At 46.7% G+C, this 13,683-nt stretch overlaps 1 protein-coding gene across 2 annotated transcripts in view; it reads right to left on the bottom strand.

Annotated features, from left to right (window-relative positions):
• Window positions 1-5,686: 5,686 nt before the first annotated feature.
• The window catches only part of LOC8041136 (solute carrier family 12 member 4), a 126,463-nt gene continuing 118,466 nt past the window's right edge, over window positions 5,687-13,683 (bottom strand). For both annotated transcript variants that reach the window (XM_029978612.4, XM_029978613.4), the window contains exons 25-27: window positions 13,221-13,564; window positions 12,568-12,701; window positions 5,687-9,636 (exon numbers count right to left, since the gene is read on the bottom strand). In XM_029978612.4, coding sequence (XP_029834472.2) covers window positions 9,545-9,636; window positions 12,568-12,701; window positions 13,221-13,564 — 570 coding nt within the window. In that variant the 3' untranslated portion in view covers window positions 5,687-9,544. The remainder of the gene's footprint in view (window positions 9,637-12,567; window positions 12,702-13,220; window positions 13,565-13,683) is intronic.

Genomic DNA, 13,683 nt, shown 5'->3' with positions numbered 1-13,683 from the left:
TCGAAGAAACTCTTCAACGGGGCTGTGATGCGGTCGAAGTCTACACCTCCACAATAGGACTCACCTTATCTCCCTCCAAAACTCAACTACTGGTCACATCCTCCAAGAGAGGACCCGACCCCGACCGAAAACTCATCAAAATCAAGCTACAGGACAAGGAAATTCAACAAGTTGATCAAATAAAAATTCTAGTAGTATTCCAATTCAACGGTAAACCGGAAGGATCACTCTACCGCCTTCACACCCAAATCAATAAGATCGCACACCTGATACAGCGGACCACAAATCACAGAACCGGACTCAAAGAGCATAATCTACTCCATATCATCGAAGCCTTCGTCATATCTCGTCTCCTATACACGCTACCGTACCTCACGACAACATGTACCCAAATCAAAAAGCTCGAAGCCAATGTCCGTAAACTGTACCGACTCGCCTTGAGAGTGCCGCGCCACGTGTCCAGCGAACGCCTTCTCAACACGGGAACTTTCAACACCATTACAGAACGCATACAAATGCACAAAGACGGGCAGATATTACGACTCTCTACCTCAAATCCAGGGCGAACAATTTTGCAGACACTAGATATCAGCACAGACTCACTTCCCCCAATCCCCATACCTCCCCCTCCATGGAAAAGCGCCAACCCAAATGTTACAGTGGAACCACTACCGAAAAACATGTACCCCGAGAGACAAAAACTCCGCGCCAAAGCTTACGAAAAGCGAATACGCTACCTACATGAGACGGATCATGATACGTATTTTGCTGATGCCAGTCACCAGGTCACGCATGGCAAAATAGCTTTCGTCAACACACGCACTAAAACATGTTACTCCGAAACCTTCACAGAATCCCCCAAGAATCGACGATTTGGAAGAATATGCCATCGCCAAAGCAATGGAACACGCAGCCCAACAACCTAACACTAATCCCACGCTAATCTTAACGGACTCACAGCGCGCCCTACGAAACTACACCGACAACACCTTACACTTTATGACGGATAAGCTAGTCCGTGAAATACATGTCCGCTACCCGGACAAAAAATTCCGCCTCGTATGGACGCCGTACCAAGGCGCGGAGGGAAATGAGACAGCCCACCGGTCTCACCCGCGAAAACTCCCCAAGTCCCGTCACGTCATGGCCGGCTATCTACTCGGTAGGCGCAACAAGGAACGCTCACCGAGCCCTGCGGAAGCCAAGGTTAAAAGAACAACGTGAAGAGCGGACCATTTACCCTCACCCTCCAAAGACCATGTCTAGGCAACAATCCTCCCTCGTCAGGCAAGCCCAGACCAACTCTCTTCCATCGCACCACATCTACAAACGACCCGACTCCCCCACCTGCCCAAAATGCGGAATACCCTTCCATCCCTCACACCTACTGGTCTTATAACCCACCCGCCCTTCCCCCAACCCTCTCACACATCAATTCTTGGGAGGAATGGCTGGCTCCACCCACGGGCACCGACATATCCACCGCACTAGAGGCACTAACTAATCACTCCAGTCCCCTTGCGGAATCCATCCGCGAGACGTGGGCCCTTACACACCAGACGTAGGCCCTTACACAGAGACCAGGACGTAGGCCCTTACACAAAATAAAGTTTTGCTTGCTTGCTTGCGCCAAAGTGGCCGATTGAAGCCAAAATAGACGTCACGTGCAGTTGCTCGAGTGGCCGCTGCGGGAGAAATGGCGGCGTTATGTTCACCATTAGCTCGGTGCTCGAGGACAGATCGGGAACACTTTTTCCCGGCAGTCTCTATGGCAGTTTCCCAACTGAGAGGTTTAGTAACGTTGGTTTCAACTGAATGCCGCCATTTTGTTCCAGCGGAATGTGCTTTGTCATATGTATTGTTTATCGTTACTTGTAAAAAAAGTATCAAGGGTCTTGAGCCTATATTGCTACGCCCTGATCTAAAGTAAAGCGAAGTTAAAATTCATATCTTAGCGCTAAACCAATGAAGGGCATCCGGCACGCCCCAGCAAAAAAAGAAAAGTTTTTTTTTGTTTTTATTATTTTGAGATCTTTTGTCGTGCAACCGAAATCACGATTGCAGGGCGCCTTCTCAGTTATATATAGGCCTCTGTCAAATTGCGGGCACCTCGGACGGGGTTATAGCCCGCCAAATGGGGACCCGTAGGCCAGCGCTGTGCCTCAGACCCACAAAACCTTCTTTATATACTACTTTCGGTTAAAAGCCACCGAGACGGCTATGAAATGAAATATAGTTGAACCATTCCGACAAGACACAGTGCGATTGCGAAAATAACTTTGAATTTGCAAACACGGTGGAATTGCAACGCCGGAGTCTCTTTCACGGCGTCAATTTCATTTGGGCATACAGGTGCCAATAATAAACCCCGGAGAAAGGGAACAAAGGACAAGTACAAATCTCCAAACACAACTAGGCGACTGGTGCGCGACCGAAAAACTCCGCCTGGTCCTGGTATCGAACCAGGGACCTCTCAGTTTCCAGTGGAGCGCACCAGTCACCTAGCTGTGTTTGGAGATCTGTGCTTGTCCTTTGTCCCCTTTGTTCCCCTTCTCCGAGGATTATTGTCATTATTGTCCAGCTCGCTTGCACTTCTGCATTTAATTGCATTATAATCCATACAGCTGCACAGTGAAACGCGCGCAAAAGCAGTTGTGGTCCACTCGGAGCCTTTATGGAAAAATTCGACTATTCACGTATTCTTTCATAGGGCCTCCTGGAACCCTGAATACCACGTGACTCGCACCCCGCTGCTCTGTCGGCCATGTTATCGGCGAAACACGCGGATCAAAGAATTGCGCTACTCTGCTCCGTAGGAGCTATATGGTGCTCTACGTTGCACTACCCCTTAAATATGTCTTACGACGAAGATAGAGTGGAGCCAGAGTTGAGCGTCTGTTCTCCACGTGCCGCCGCGCCGCTATTCGCCGAGATACGATCTCGTGAGAAGCAGGATCGAATGCCGTGCAGGCAGTGCTTGAAGTCTCCCGTTCAAGCACTGCCTGCACGGCATTCGATCCTGCTTCTCACGAGATCGTATCTCGGCGAATAGCGGCGCGGCGGCACGTGGAGAACAGGCGCTCAACTCCCGTAAGTTAAGGGGGGTCCCTACAAGAAGGGAGGAGGGCGGGGGGGGGGGGGGGGGGGGGGGGTTATGACGAAATGTATTAGATGCACATAAAATAAAACCGACTGCTGACTATGTCCCCGCCGTACCTGCAACCCTCAAATTGCTAATCCCCAAATGTCACATCCCTGAACACAAGCTATTTTATTGCAAGATATATTTCACTAATGCTAGGGCTGTGAAGGAGGGTCCCAGACCATCCGTTAAAATCAAGGGGGAGGGTCCGAGACCCCCTGAGACCCCCCAGACTTTAAGCCCTGCGTGCAGGCAAGTAGACGTTGCACACGCCCCGAAGGCTAGCCCACATGGTGCGCTTTTCTCCGCGTCTGCGTCGCGCCTGCGCCTGCGCTTTGACGTCACTTCCGGCGCCGGGACGAAACGCAGCGTTTTTTGGCGCATTCCGGCTTATCTGGAGGAGCCAGATATTTTGCGTCCACGCGTCGCGTCTCGCGCTGCGTCCAGAAGGCAAACACCAATGAACGGCCGTGTTCACTAGTTGCAAGGAGCGTTTGAATTTTCTCCTCTGTTTTCGCCACTGTAGGACTGTAGTTTTCGCCACGGACCTCGCGACAAAGGCGATAATAATAATAATAATACTTTTTATTTGCACATATTGCGATACCCACTCGGCAGCGTGCGAGGCTAGGCAGAAAGGTTGAGAGCTTTACGCAGGTGGGCCTGCTAGCACTCCGCCAAGAAGGGAAAGGGATACGAGAGAGGAAAATAAATGAAAACACTCAAAACAGAAAGATACACATACAAAACGGGTAACAGCCCTGTGCCATTCCAAGGCAGAGCGCACGTGCGCACGCACACCCGCACGCGCGGAGTTTACAAAATTTGCACGCTCGCGGCCTTTAATAAAAACGGTTTTTAGGCCCCGCCAACACTAGCAGCAGGGCGAACATGGTAGTTACGTCCTTCCCCCCGCGGATATCAGTTTATCATACCTTTTACACAAGTCCAGGGAATCCTCTCTGCTCCGCGGGAGAGGCTGACGCTGCTTCAGCGGAGCAGAGAGGACCTAGCAAAGTAGAAAAGCGTCCTGCGCTCTGGCAGGCAAAATGTAAAGAATACAAGGACACCGAGAGACAAAGGTACAAAATTAATACTACCGGCAACAACCGCAACAACGTAACCTCTGTAGCGGCCAGCGGTAAATGTTTTGGCGCGGGCGATGGTGATGCCAATGGCGTATCGAAACGTGGATGTAATAGTAAGCACTCATTTTTATTACAACAATCGAAATGAAGCTTAATTTCACTAATTTTCATTCTTTTTAGTGCGTACGCCCCGTACGCACTGAAAAGAATGAAAATTAGTGAAATTGAGCTTCATTTCGATTGTTGTAATAAAAATGAGTGCTTACTATTACTAAAATTAATATTACGGCATGTAGCCTTCATTTACCGCGCGATTTCTATTTAATATTTGCTTTTGTTTCTTAAGCGCGACTGGCTACGTTGGGCAGACGCTTCGGAAACGCAGACGCGAAGCGCTTCACGGTAGCGCTGCGTGTGGTTTGACTGGGCGCACGCGTCCTGCTTAGCGCGCGCGCCCAGCCGAGACGCGCGTCTAGACGCACTGAAAGACGCGCCATGTGGGCTAGCCTTTACGTTCACTGATTTTGAGCGCGCTGCGCGCCTCGAACGCGCGGCGCCGCTATTCGCCGAAAAGAGTTTTAGTAGATCGTGCTTCCCCCTCCGCTACGAAGAAACCGCCACTGCGCCTGCGTGCCAATGGCCTTGGCTGTAGAATTCCGGGTAGCGGAGGGGGAAACGTCTACTAAAACTCGCCAACATGCCGTGCAGGAAAGACGACGCTACGGGGATGAACGCGCAACACACTGGCGCCATCTATTGGGTAGCAGCGAAACTTGGCCGGTCCGGCATATTTTCCATTTCCTCGCGCATTATGCTTCCTTTTTTGGCTCGAAAAACTTTCGTCAACGTTATAAATGAGCCTTTCTCATGGGTAATACGCACATATGACCTCGGAAATCCCGCAAAAACCTTCGCTCTTGTGCATGGCCTCCGAGATCCCGAAGCGCGCGCGCGCTTCGGGATCTCGGAGGCCATTATCTTGTGAAATGCAGTTCCAGGGTCACCACATAGATGGCGCCAGCGTGCCAGTGTCCCCCTCGACGTTTTTGCTTTCTCGTCCTAAGAAATTTTAAGAGGTTTCAACAGGTCTCGTTTCTCTCGGTCGTACTCGGCTGCAAGTGTGTCAACGGGCCTTTACCCCCGCCGGGAATAACACTGAAGAGGTTCGGCTGGCAGTCGGCCTGTCGACTTCCGTTGCCGGCACCTAACCGGATATGGTTAGGTGTGTTAAAAAAAAATTCTTGGCAAATTGCTAGGCAAATTGAAACGTTCTAGCATCACAAACGTTTAGCGATACCCGGAGTTTCGAAACTAACAAGGAGCATCAAGGTGAAGGCGCCCAAGGATCTTCACCCCACGATAACCAGGAACTCCGTGAGCGAACCTTCGTTCAACAAAGCACGACCCGCGTTATCGCGACACGTTGGCCCGCCGGCTCAGAAGTCTGTAGCCAACAAAAGGTTAACAAGATGCTTTATTATCCTCGGGTAAAATCTTTCACATACCGTAAACAGAGCTGGAAGAGCGAAACATCGATAAAACAGCACACACGAAACAATGAACCGAGACCGTCGTCTACCACGGAGGCGCGTGTCGCCCTGCACCGAGGGAATCGCACATCCAAAAGGCAAATTACTACTCTAACGCCAGAACACTTCGTGTCTTCTACTGGTACGTGTTGAAAGCAAAGAGTTTATACGGCCTCCCATTTGCTCGAACCTGCACCCGCTATAGCGCCAGCGGCACGTGCATCGTTGGGTTTGGACATTAGTGTTAACTAATGGTCGGAAAAACCGATTTTGGAGGAAAAAAAACACGCAACTTTTGTGTACGGGTGGCAGGCAGTGCTGTGCGTTCCGAGCTAGCCCTTGGACAGAGCGTGCTGAGAAGATGTGACTAATGCACTCTCCCGCAGTATTACTGGGCTACAAGCAGCGAGGCAACCTCAAAACCAGAAACGGGCTCGAACTAGAGAAGGACATCGTAAACGGAAGGCTGCTCCAAACTGTTTTAGCAATTTGACACTGGTCTGGGGAAGAAATAGATACAATGAAGGAAATCCACAAGCCGATAAGCTTGTGCAGCACTAACGTGGCAGCAGTAGCTAAGAGCACTACACAGCAATGGTCATCAAGAGAGCCTGTCTCTCCTCCTTCCCCTCAGATTCTGCTCGAGAGGTTGTCAAGCCACTGAGAGTGTAAGGCAAAGAGCCAGGTTAAGCAGTCAACTAATAAAGAGCCAATCATATCCAGTTATGTTCGAAGTTTATGAGGTAAAAACATGCATAGTGAATAAAAATGCAGCGGACAAATCGTGGACGAGCTCAGCTAATCCAGACTGTGGTTTCAGCGCAGACTCTCTGGCAAAGCACTGCATGACTATTGTGGGAAATGGTATAGAGGCAAGGACTAAAGAAAGGGGCGATGTAACAATCCTGGCATTTGCTCATGACGTGACACCAGCAGAAATATGTAACAAGGACTAAAAAGGTATTCAGCACTGCTTATATAAAGCTAGGCTGAGACTTGACAGAATGTTGGTAATACATGTATGTACAATACCCGCAACAAAACATACCGAGAGAATGGTAGCAGTATTCAAACCTCATAAAAAGAATGCCCACCTACACTGGTTTTGCTAGTGCCACCTGATCTGCAGTGGCAGAGTACGCAAAGGCATAAACAAAATAAATAATCATCAGTGTGGACTGCTGAAATAAAAATATATGTTGAACTGAAACCTAGCTTTAGTCAAAAGTCTAAAATAATTTTCTTTCATAACAATGCAAGAAAAGGCATGAGAACCAAAATGACTTAGCCCAACTGTTTTCTTATAGTAAAGGGTAATTTTTCTATGTGCACACACACTCACACTGAACTTTTTATCATCATAATGCTTGTATCCTAGTACATATCACATCAAGAGGAATTGCTTTTCTAGTATGGAAATAATAAAAAAAAAACTATACTTTGCAATATTATAAAAACATTTCGCTAAAAGCAAAAAAAAGCAAGCAAGCAAAAGATTTGTTTGTGCAGAAACAAATTAACAGTAGAGGATGCATATATGGATTTCAACTCCACAAAAGGTTCAGAAGAATGCTTAGTCATTCACAGTTGTCAAATGCAGCTGGCAGACCCCATCACATGGCAAATGGCACACACCAGCATGTAAAAAAAAAAAAAAATCTAAAGAAAAAACAATGGTAAGCACAGTTAGGGAACATCATTCAGAAGAAAGAGAGGATGGGGAAAAAGGAAAGATAAAACCGCTGTATACAGCAATCGCATCTCGCCACTCTTTTCAACTTTCATTTCCTCCTAGGTCCCAACTATCGCCCTTGACTATACCTAAGCAGTACGAACCGTTTTGTAAATGCATGTGGTTTGGGAAATATGTACAAAAATACGGTCAGCACTTCTCTAACATTCGTATATTTGTAACAGTCAATATTGAGCTATGAGCAGGAAATGTCCAGACTTCTCCCATACCCTCTCCACTCCACACCACACCACTTGTCTCACCAAGCCCTTTTGCCCTACGACTTGCCACAAAGCAACACCCGCCTGTTTGTGAATCGGGAGAGAAATGGCTTCTTGAACCGGGAAACACACCACAGTGTAAACACCTAGTTGGTTAGCTTGACATTTAAAGACTTAAGAGTTAAACTTGTTCTAACTAACCCTGCAAAGTCAGCTAGTGTATCACAAACACCAAAAGCAGAAATCGGTTTTTGCCTGGAGACACAGAGCCTACTTTAGTTTAGGATACAAGGCTGTTTAGGACTGCAGCGTTTGTTCCGGCGGCAAAGCTCAGGAAAACTCTCCTCCTATGATCCATGTTTTCCCTTGTCAACACTCAAGGACAGCACAATTCACAGGCACGGGTAGTTACAAAACAGTCCTGGCCTGTGGCTATAGATTTATTGCAGCTTGCAAAGCAGTAGGCTCATCCTTAGAGAGCCACTTTTGCCCATACCTTTAACACCAGTGCACTTTCCATGCCTTGCAGGTGAACCAACCGCAAGGGTAGAGAGCGCTTAGGAGGATTGTCGTATATAGAATAATAGAAATAATAAAGCATGTAGCATCTCTTGGGCTATACACAGCTAGAAAAAAGTGGAGTGCAATGAAGCAGAGGCATCAGTCCCCACTTAAAAACACTTGGGGGTTAAAGAAGGAAAGGGGAGAAAGCTATGCATTGGCTGTTTAGTTAAAAATAAATTAAAAAATAAATACCTCTTCTTTAAAGGAAATATCCAAGCCTTAAACATCTAGCTGCATGCATACACACACACTCATTTTTTCAGAAGTGTTGCCACATATTAGGCAATATTTTGAGACATAACAGAAGAAGCCAGTGGTCAGGGTCATGTACGAGTGCAGACGTGCTTACTCTACAATTTTGTGGTGCTTTTGCAAGCAATTTTCAAATTCGTGAAGTATGATACATGCCTCTGAGCTGCCACATGCATGCACACATCTACATCAGTTCGTACGATGTTTAACAAAAAGAAAATGGCAGATATTGTAATGGAAGATGCTGCAACCAACAGGCAATAAAAAGAGAAAGAAAGAAAGCATTAGTTTAATTTAACAAAAGTTGCAGCTGAAAGTAGAAAACCTGATGGTAGCAGCATCTCAGAACATTTGCTTGAAAGTATCTTCATTTCTCATGTGATTGGGTTGGGCTTGCAGATACACCGAAGTCCTAAAGTGTCTACTCTAGGAGCAAAGGAGAGGGAAAGAAAAGATGGCCCCATGAAGTAGCCTGTCCTAATAATGCTCGGGTCAGTGAGCAGTTTCGGTACCCACATAAGCTGGAACACAATAAGCACCCATTTTATATCTGCAAAGATAAACTGACAGCAGTGGCAAGAAAAACAAACTTTCCATTGCAAAAATTCCACTCATGTTCAAGATGGAGAAAGATGCTATCTTCCAAGACTATGCCGGTCATTCTTTTTCTCCTTGGCAAACCGAAAGGTCCCTATAGAAGCATGCTCCCAAGCAAAATTTCAGCCCTTAGGTGCAGCAGTGACTTGCAAACACTCCACCGTCCAACTCGTCTCAAACAAGCCGATCGCTCAGTCTCAAGAGGTAGGGCACTCCCCCTCCCCCCCCCCCCCCCCCTCAGGTTTCTATTCCTCTCCCAACATTCTAACCAGCAGCTAAAACAAAATCCTTGAGGCTCTCCACATCATCTTCATTCCAAACTGACAGCCTGCAACACTCACAAAATAAATTAAGACAGAGAGAGCAGAGGGAGCATGAGATTCCACAGCAGAATGGTCGTCCAACAGGGCTAGGTGTGCTCAAGAGTAGATGGTGATCACTTCACGCCCGCCACCTCGCACCATCAAAACACGCTCGAGCCCTTCGGTCAGCACTTCCAGGAATTCCATGTCTAGAGACGGGAGTAAAGGTTTGCTCTGCTCACTGCCTCAATAAAGCTGCCCACCATTTCATTTTAGTAAATGCATCTCTAACATCTCATTTAAAAAAACATGCCTTGAGATTTTAGAGTATCATTTCCAAGTCTGGATTGAAGAAACATTTATAGAGCTAGTGTTTATATATTATAGCCTGTGACAATAAATGTTCCTAAGGCCAATGAAGACCAAACTGAGACTTCATGGTTCTAAAGATGCACACAAAGACAAATCCAAACAAAGCACAAAAGCAATAGTATCTGGTAGGAAGAAATTTTTCTCTCCAGAAAGCTGGCTTCTCATTGAGAGACTTTGCTAAGTGATTTAGCTTCCCTAGCCTTAAGAAAGCTAATTCTTAGCAAAATTCTGGCTCCTAGTGTCAGGCTTCCAGGAGATATCTTTCTGAGCTATGGACATAGTACATTATATGTACCAATACTGCTTACTTTTATAACCTATACTGATAAAAGGAAGATGTACTATGCCGATTTTTGTTTACTGTAACACGGAAAAGATGGCTTCTCTGTACTGTTCACGCTTGTGGCAGAAGAAGTGCTCTTGGTTACGGGGATCACGCCCCTGAACCTTGCACGCCATTTAAAGGCTAGTTCACACAGACCTGTTTTCTTACGTTACGTTACAAAAGCTTATGTCCAAGTCACCGGGAAATCTGTGTTTCGCGACGACGCCGAGCTAGGACTTCGAGTTACCGTGGCAACCAAGGACACAAAGCATGTCGTAACGCAACGTAAGAAGTTGACCTCGGTTCAACTTTTAAAGACTGGTTGTTTTCTTACATTACGTCCAAGTCACTGAAACATTTGTGTCTGGAATGTCGGGTGCCAGGTATACCTCCTCGACTTTGTAGCCATGCTTGATATGAAGCACAGATATCTTGGTGGCTAGTATGTAAGCTTACGTAACGTAACGTAAGGAATCGGGGCTGTGTGACCCAGCACTTACTATGCGATACAGGCAGTACAAAGCAGCCACCATGCCCGAATGTTACTATAATAAGTAACAAAGCAAAGTTTGTTTAGTTTTCACCGATTTTAAGATAAAGGAATGTTTACATAATGTGTGGACTGCTTTTAATTAAAGGGGCCCTCCGGAGCGTTCTGCGATGGTCTATTTATGGCGGTAACTGAATCTACAGGCCCTAAGGATCCTAAAAATCATAAAATTACGGTCATGCGCGGCGGATTTCCCTATTAAAATTGCTATCAAAGTCCCCGGCACGCCCCCTTTTCTGAGATGACCCCGGAAAACGGGAGGGGCATCTCTTTACGCGTCAGCCAATGGCAAGCGAAGGATTCCGGCGTCACTGCGCGTCACGAACGCGGCCGACCGCCGACCCGCGGAGGAATTTCCCGAACACGCGCGGACCGTCGTCAAGGGGCCCGGACTTTGTGCTCGGCAGTCGTCGTTCGTCGCACCGCACCGTCGCGCTGTTACTGCAATACGCAGTCGCATTCCACAGATGACAAGGAAAAGTTTGACTCGTTGACGTGGAAGGATCGCAAAGCTGGCTTTGGAGTCTGGATCCATGGGAGGAAGGAACACGTCTCCCGCAAACGCACGCCAGCAGACGCCGTGGGAAGCAGACGAGGCGACGTGCTGATGCATCACCCCCTAGCAACAAGCTTGCGGGGAGAAAACATAGTTTGCTGGTTTTGGAGCGATAATTGCGGACTATGTTTCCCGCACCACAATCAGTTTACGTTTTTCTCAAATTCTAATTTACAACAAGCTTAAAAAGTGTTGCAATAACAAGGTTCGCATTAACCGTGAGATGCAGCATTTCCATTGGTCAAGTTTTAGCGATGGGCAGGGAAGGGATATTGTCTTCCAAGAGAAAATAGTCCCGATATATTTCTTCTGTCATCTGCTTAATAGACGGTTTTGTAATCTAAAACTTTGTATACATATTAACTTGCACCTACTACGCAATATAACAACATAAACAGACGATCGCAGAAAGCTCCGGAGGGCCCCTTTAATGGCTCACTTCTTTTGGTCAAGTGTGCTTTAATTTCCTACACACTTCACATCATTACTCTACACCAGGGGTCTCCAAACCCCAAACGGCAAGCCAGATCTGGCTTGCGTAAGCCTTCGGACCAGCCCGCGGCCGCGGCTCTTCCAGTGAGACTCGGCCCACGTCCAGCTGGCCCATTGATACCTACTGGCGCAAATATGAGCGCACCTCAAGAAACGGCGTCGCGGCATGCACCAAACAAATCCTATCCGTTCTGATCAATATGCCAATGACGATCAATATTTATAGCACAATGTCATCACCACCACCATCATCATCATCATCATCATCATTCGTGGTCCTCTGTTTTAATTGTGTTAAAATTCCTTTGCTTTCTTATGCATATATTCTGCTTAGTGTCATGTGCCATAACTGTCACATATATTTATCATGAGGCCTTCCAATCTGAGTAGTCCTCTGTCGTTTATGAATATGGGAAAGCACCTTGATTTATACCTTCTGTGTTTTCTGGATCAAAAATATTGTTTAATGTCATAATTATACTAACTGTGTAATGTCAAAATAAATTATGAGTGTAAAGATTACCTTAGCTTTTTTAGATACATATGATAATCTGAATTTATGTATTTATTATGTTATGGACTTTTTTATTTAGTTTTTCATTGTTTATATTTGGTTATTTATTTTCCGGCCCTGGAGGCTGCGACAAATCCCCAATCCGGCTTCTTAGTCAAAACGTTTGGAGACCCCGCTTTATACTAATATTGCCTCCCAGTGGCAAGGCAAGAGTGATTCCTTTGTTCTGCATACGTTATTGCACCTTCTCTTCTGAAAAACTTATTTGCATCCTGGTTTTTAATGAGAGGAAAATATCTTATAGTTTGCAAGGGGCAAGCCCAAAGGATACAGTTCTCCTCTCCTCTCTGGATCCTTGGGGGACCCGGAAGGTTTATAATCACCAACTTGGAGTCGTGGGACTTGTTGACAATGACTTCATTCAACTTCACGGCAGTGTGCATGCGACGCACATTGGCTTCATCCCTGTCAAAGAGCCAGGAGAGGAAGCATGTTAGTGTGCATCTGGATAATGGAACATGAAACGTCGTAAATTAATGCAGTGCTACTTGTGTTGCTTAACACCCTCCATATATAATGTGCCAGATAGCCCAAATGTTGAGTTTATATTCAATTCTCTACATTAAAGAATTTGCTTATTTTAGAAAGGTATATCTCCAAGAAAATATGGCATTTTAATTCTGTTGCTTTTCCTGCAGTACAGAAGTGTGTGCAGAGAAAGGTGAACCTGTGAAGGAAGAGTTCGTCAACACGTGGTCATTTATCGACTGTTATCGTCATGGGCCATGACCCAAAAAAGCTCTCTCGCATACGCTGCAACGGCTTTTTTATCAACGGTGGAGCGCCACTCGCATGGATAATGAATGCCCTTGCCCCTTTGCGGTGGAAATGACCACGGATGATTTAGCATGCGGGCAACCTGGTCCAATGCTTTGGGTCCCCAGGTTGCCCGCAAGCCGAACCATACGAGAACGGTATACTTACGGCCGGATCTTGAGGAGTCCATCAAAAGACTCCTGCTTTTTCTGCCCGTTTGCTGTCGGACCATTGGTTGCGGGTCCAGTAGAATCGCCTGACCCATCCTGAGTCGGAGAAGTCTTCTCTGGGCTCTCAGCAGCACTTTCTTCTTTAGACTTTTCTTCCTCCTCCGTGACTGGTGAACCTTCTTTTGGCGACGCCGAAGGCTGCTTAGTTGGAGAACCAGATGGCGATTTGGTTGGTGAAGACTGCCTCGACGAACGCCGAGACGAACGGTTATCTTCATCCGTGGCGACCTCCACTAGCTCTGTATCCTCAGCTTGCTGAGGTGGCTTGTCACTAAAACGTACCTTCAATGAAAGTTGCAATGACAAGAGTTAGCCCATTGCTCCTATCCTATGCAATTTGTTTTTCTAATATAAGTAGGCCCAGAGCTTCTATATAAAAAAAAGAGTTGGCACAGGCTCAG

Source organism: Ixodes scapularis, unplaced genomic scaffold (genome assembly GCF_016920785.2).
Source record: "Ixodes scapularis isolate PalLabHiFi unplaced genomic scaffold, ASM1692078v2 PGA_scaffold9__187_contigs__length_104089568, whole genome shotgun sequence".
NCBI classification, from domain to species: domain Eukaryota; kingdom Metazoa; phylum Arthropoda; class Arachnida; order Ixodida; family Ixodidae; genus Ixodes; species Ixodes scapularis.
Note: the sequence above shows the minus strand (reverse complement) of the source record. Positions and strands in the feature narration are given on the sequence as shown.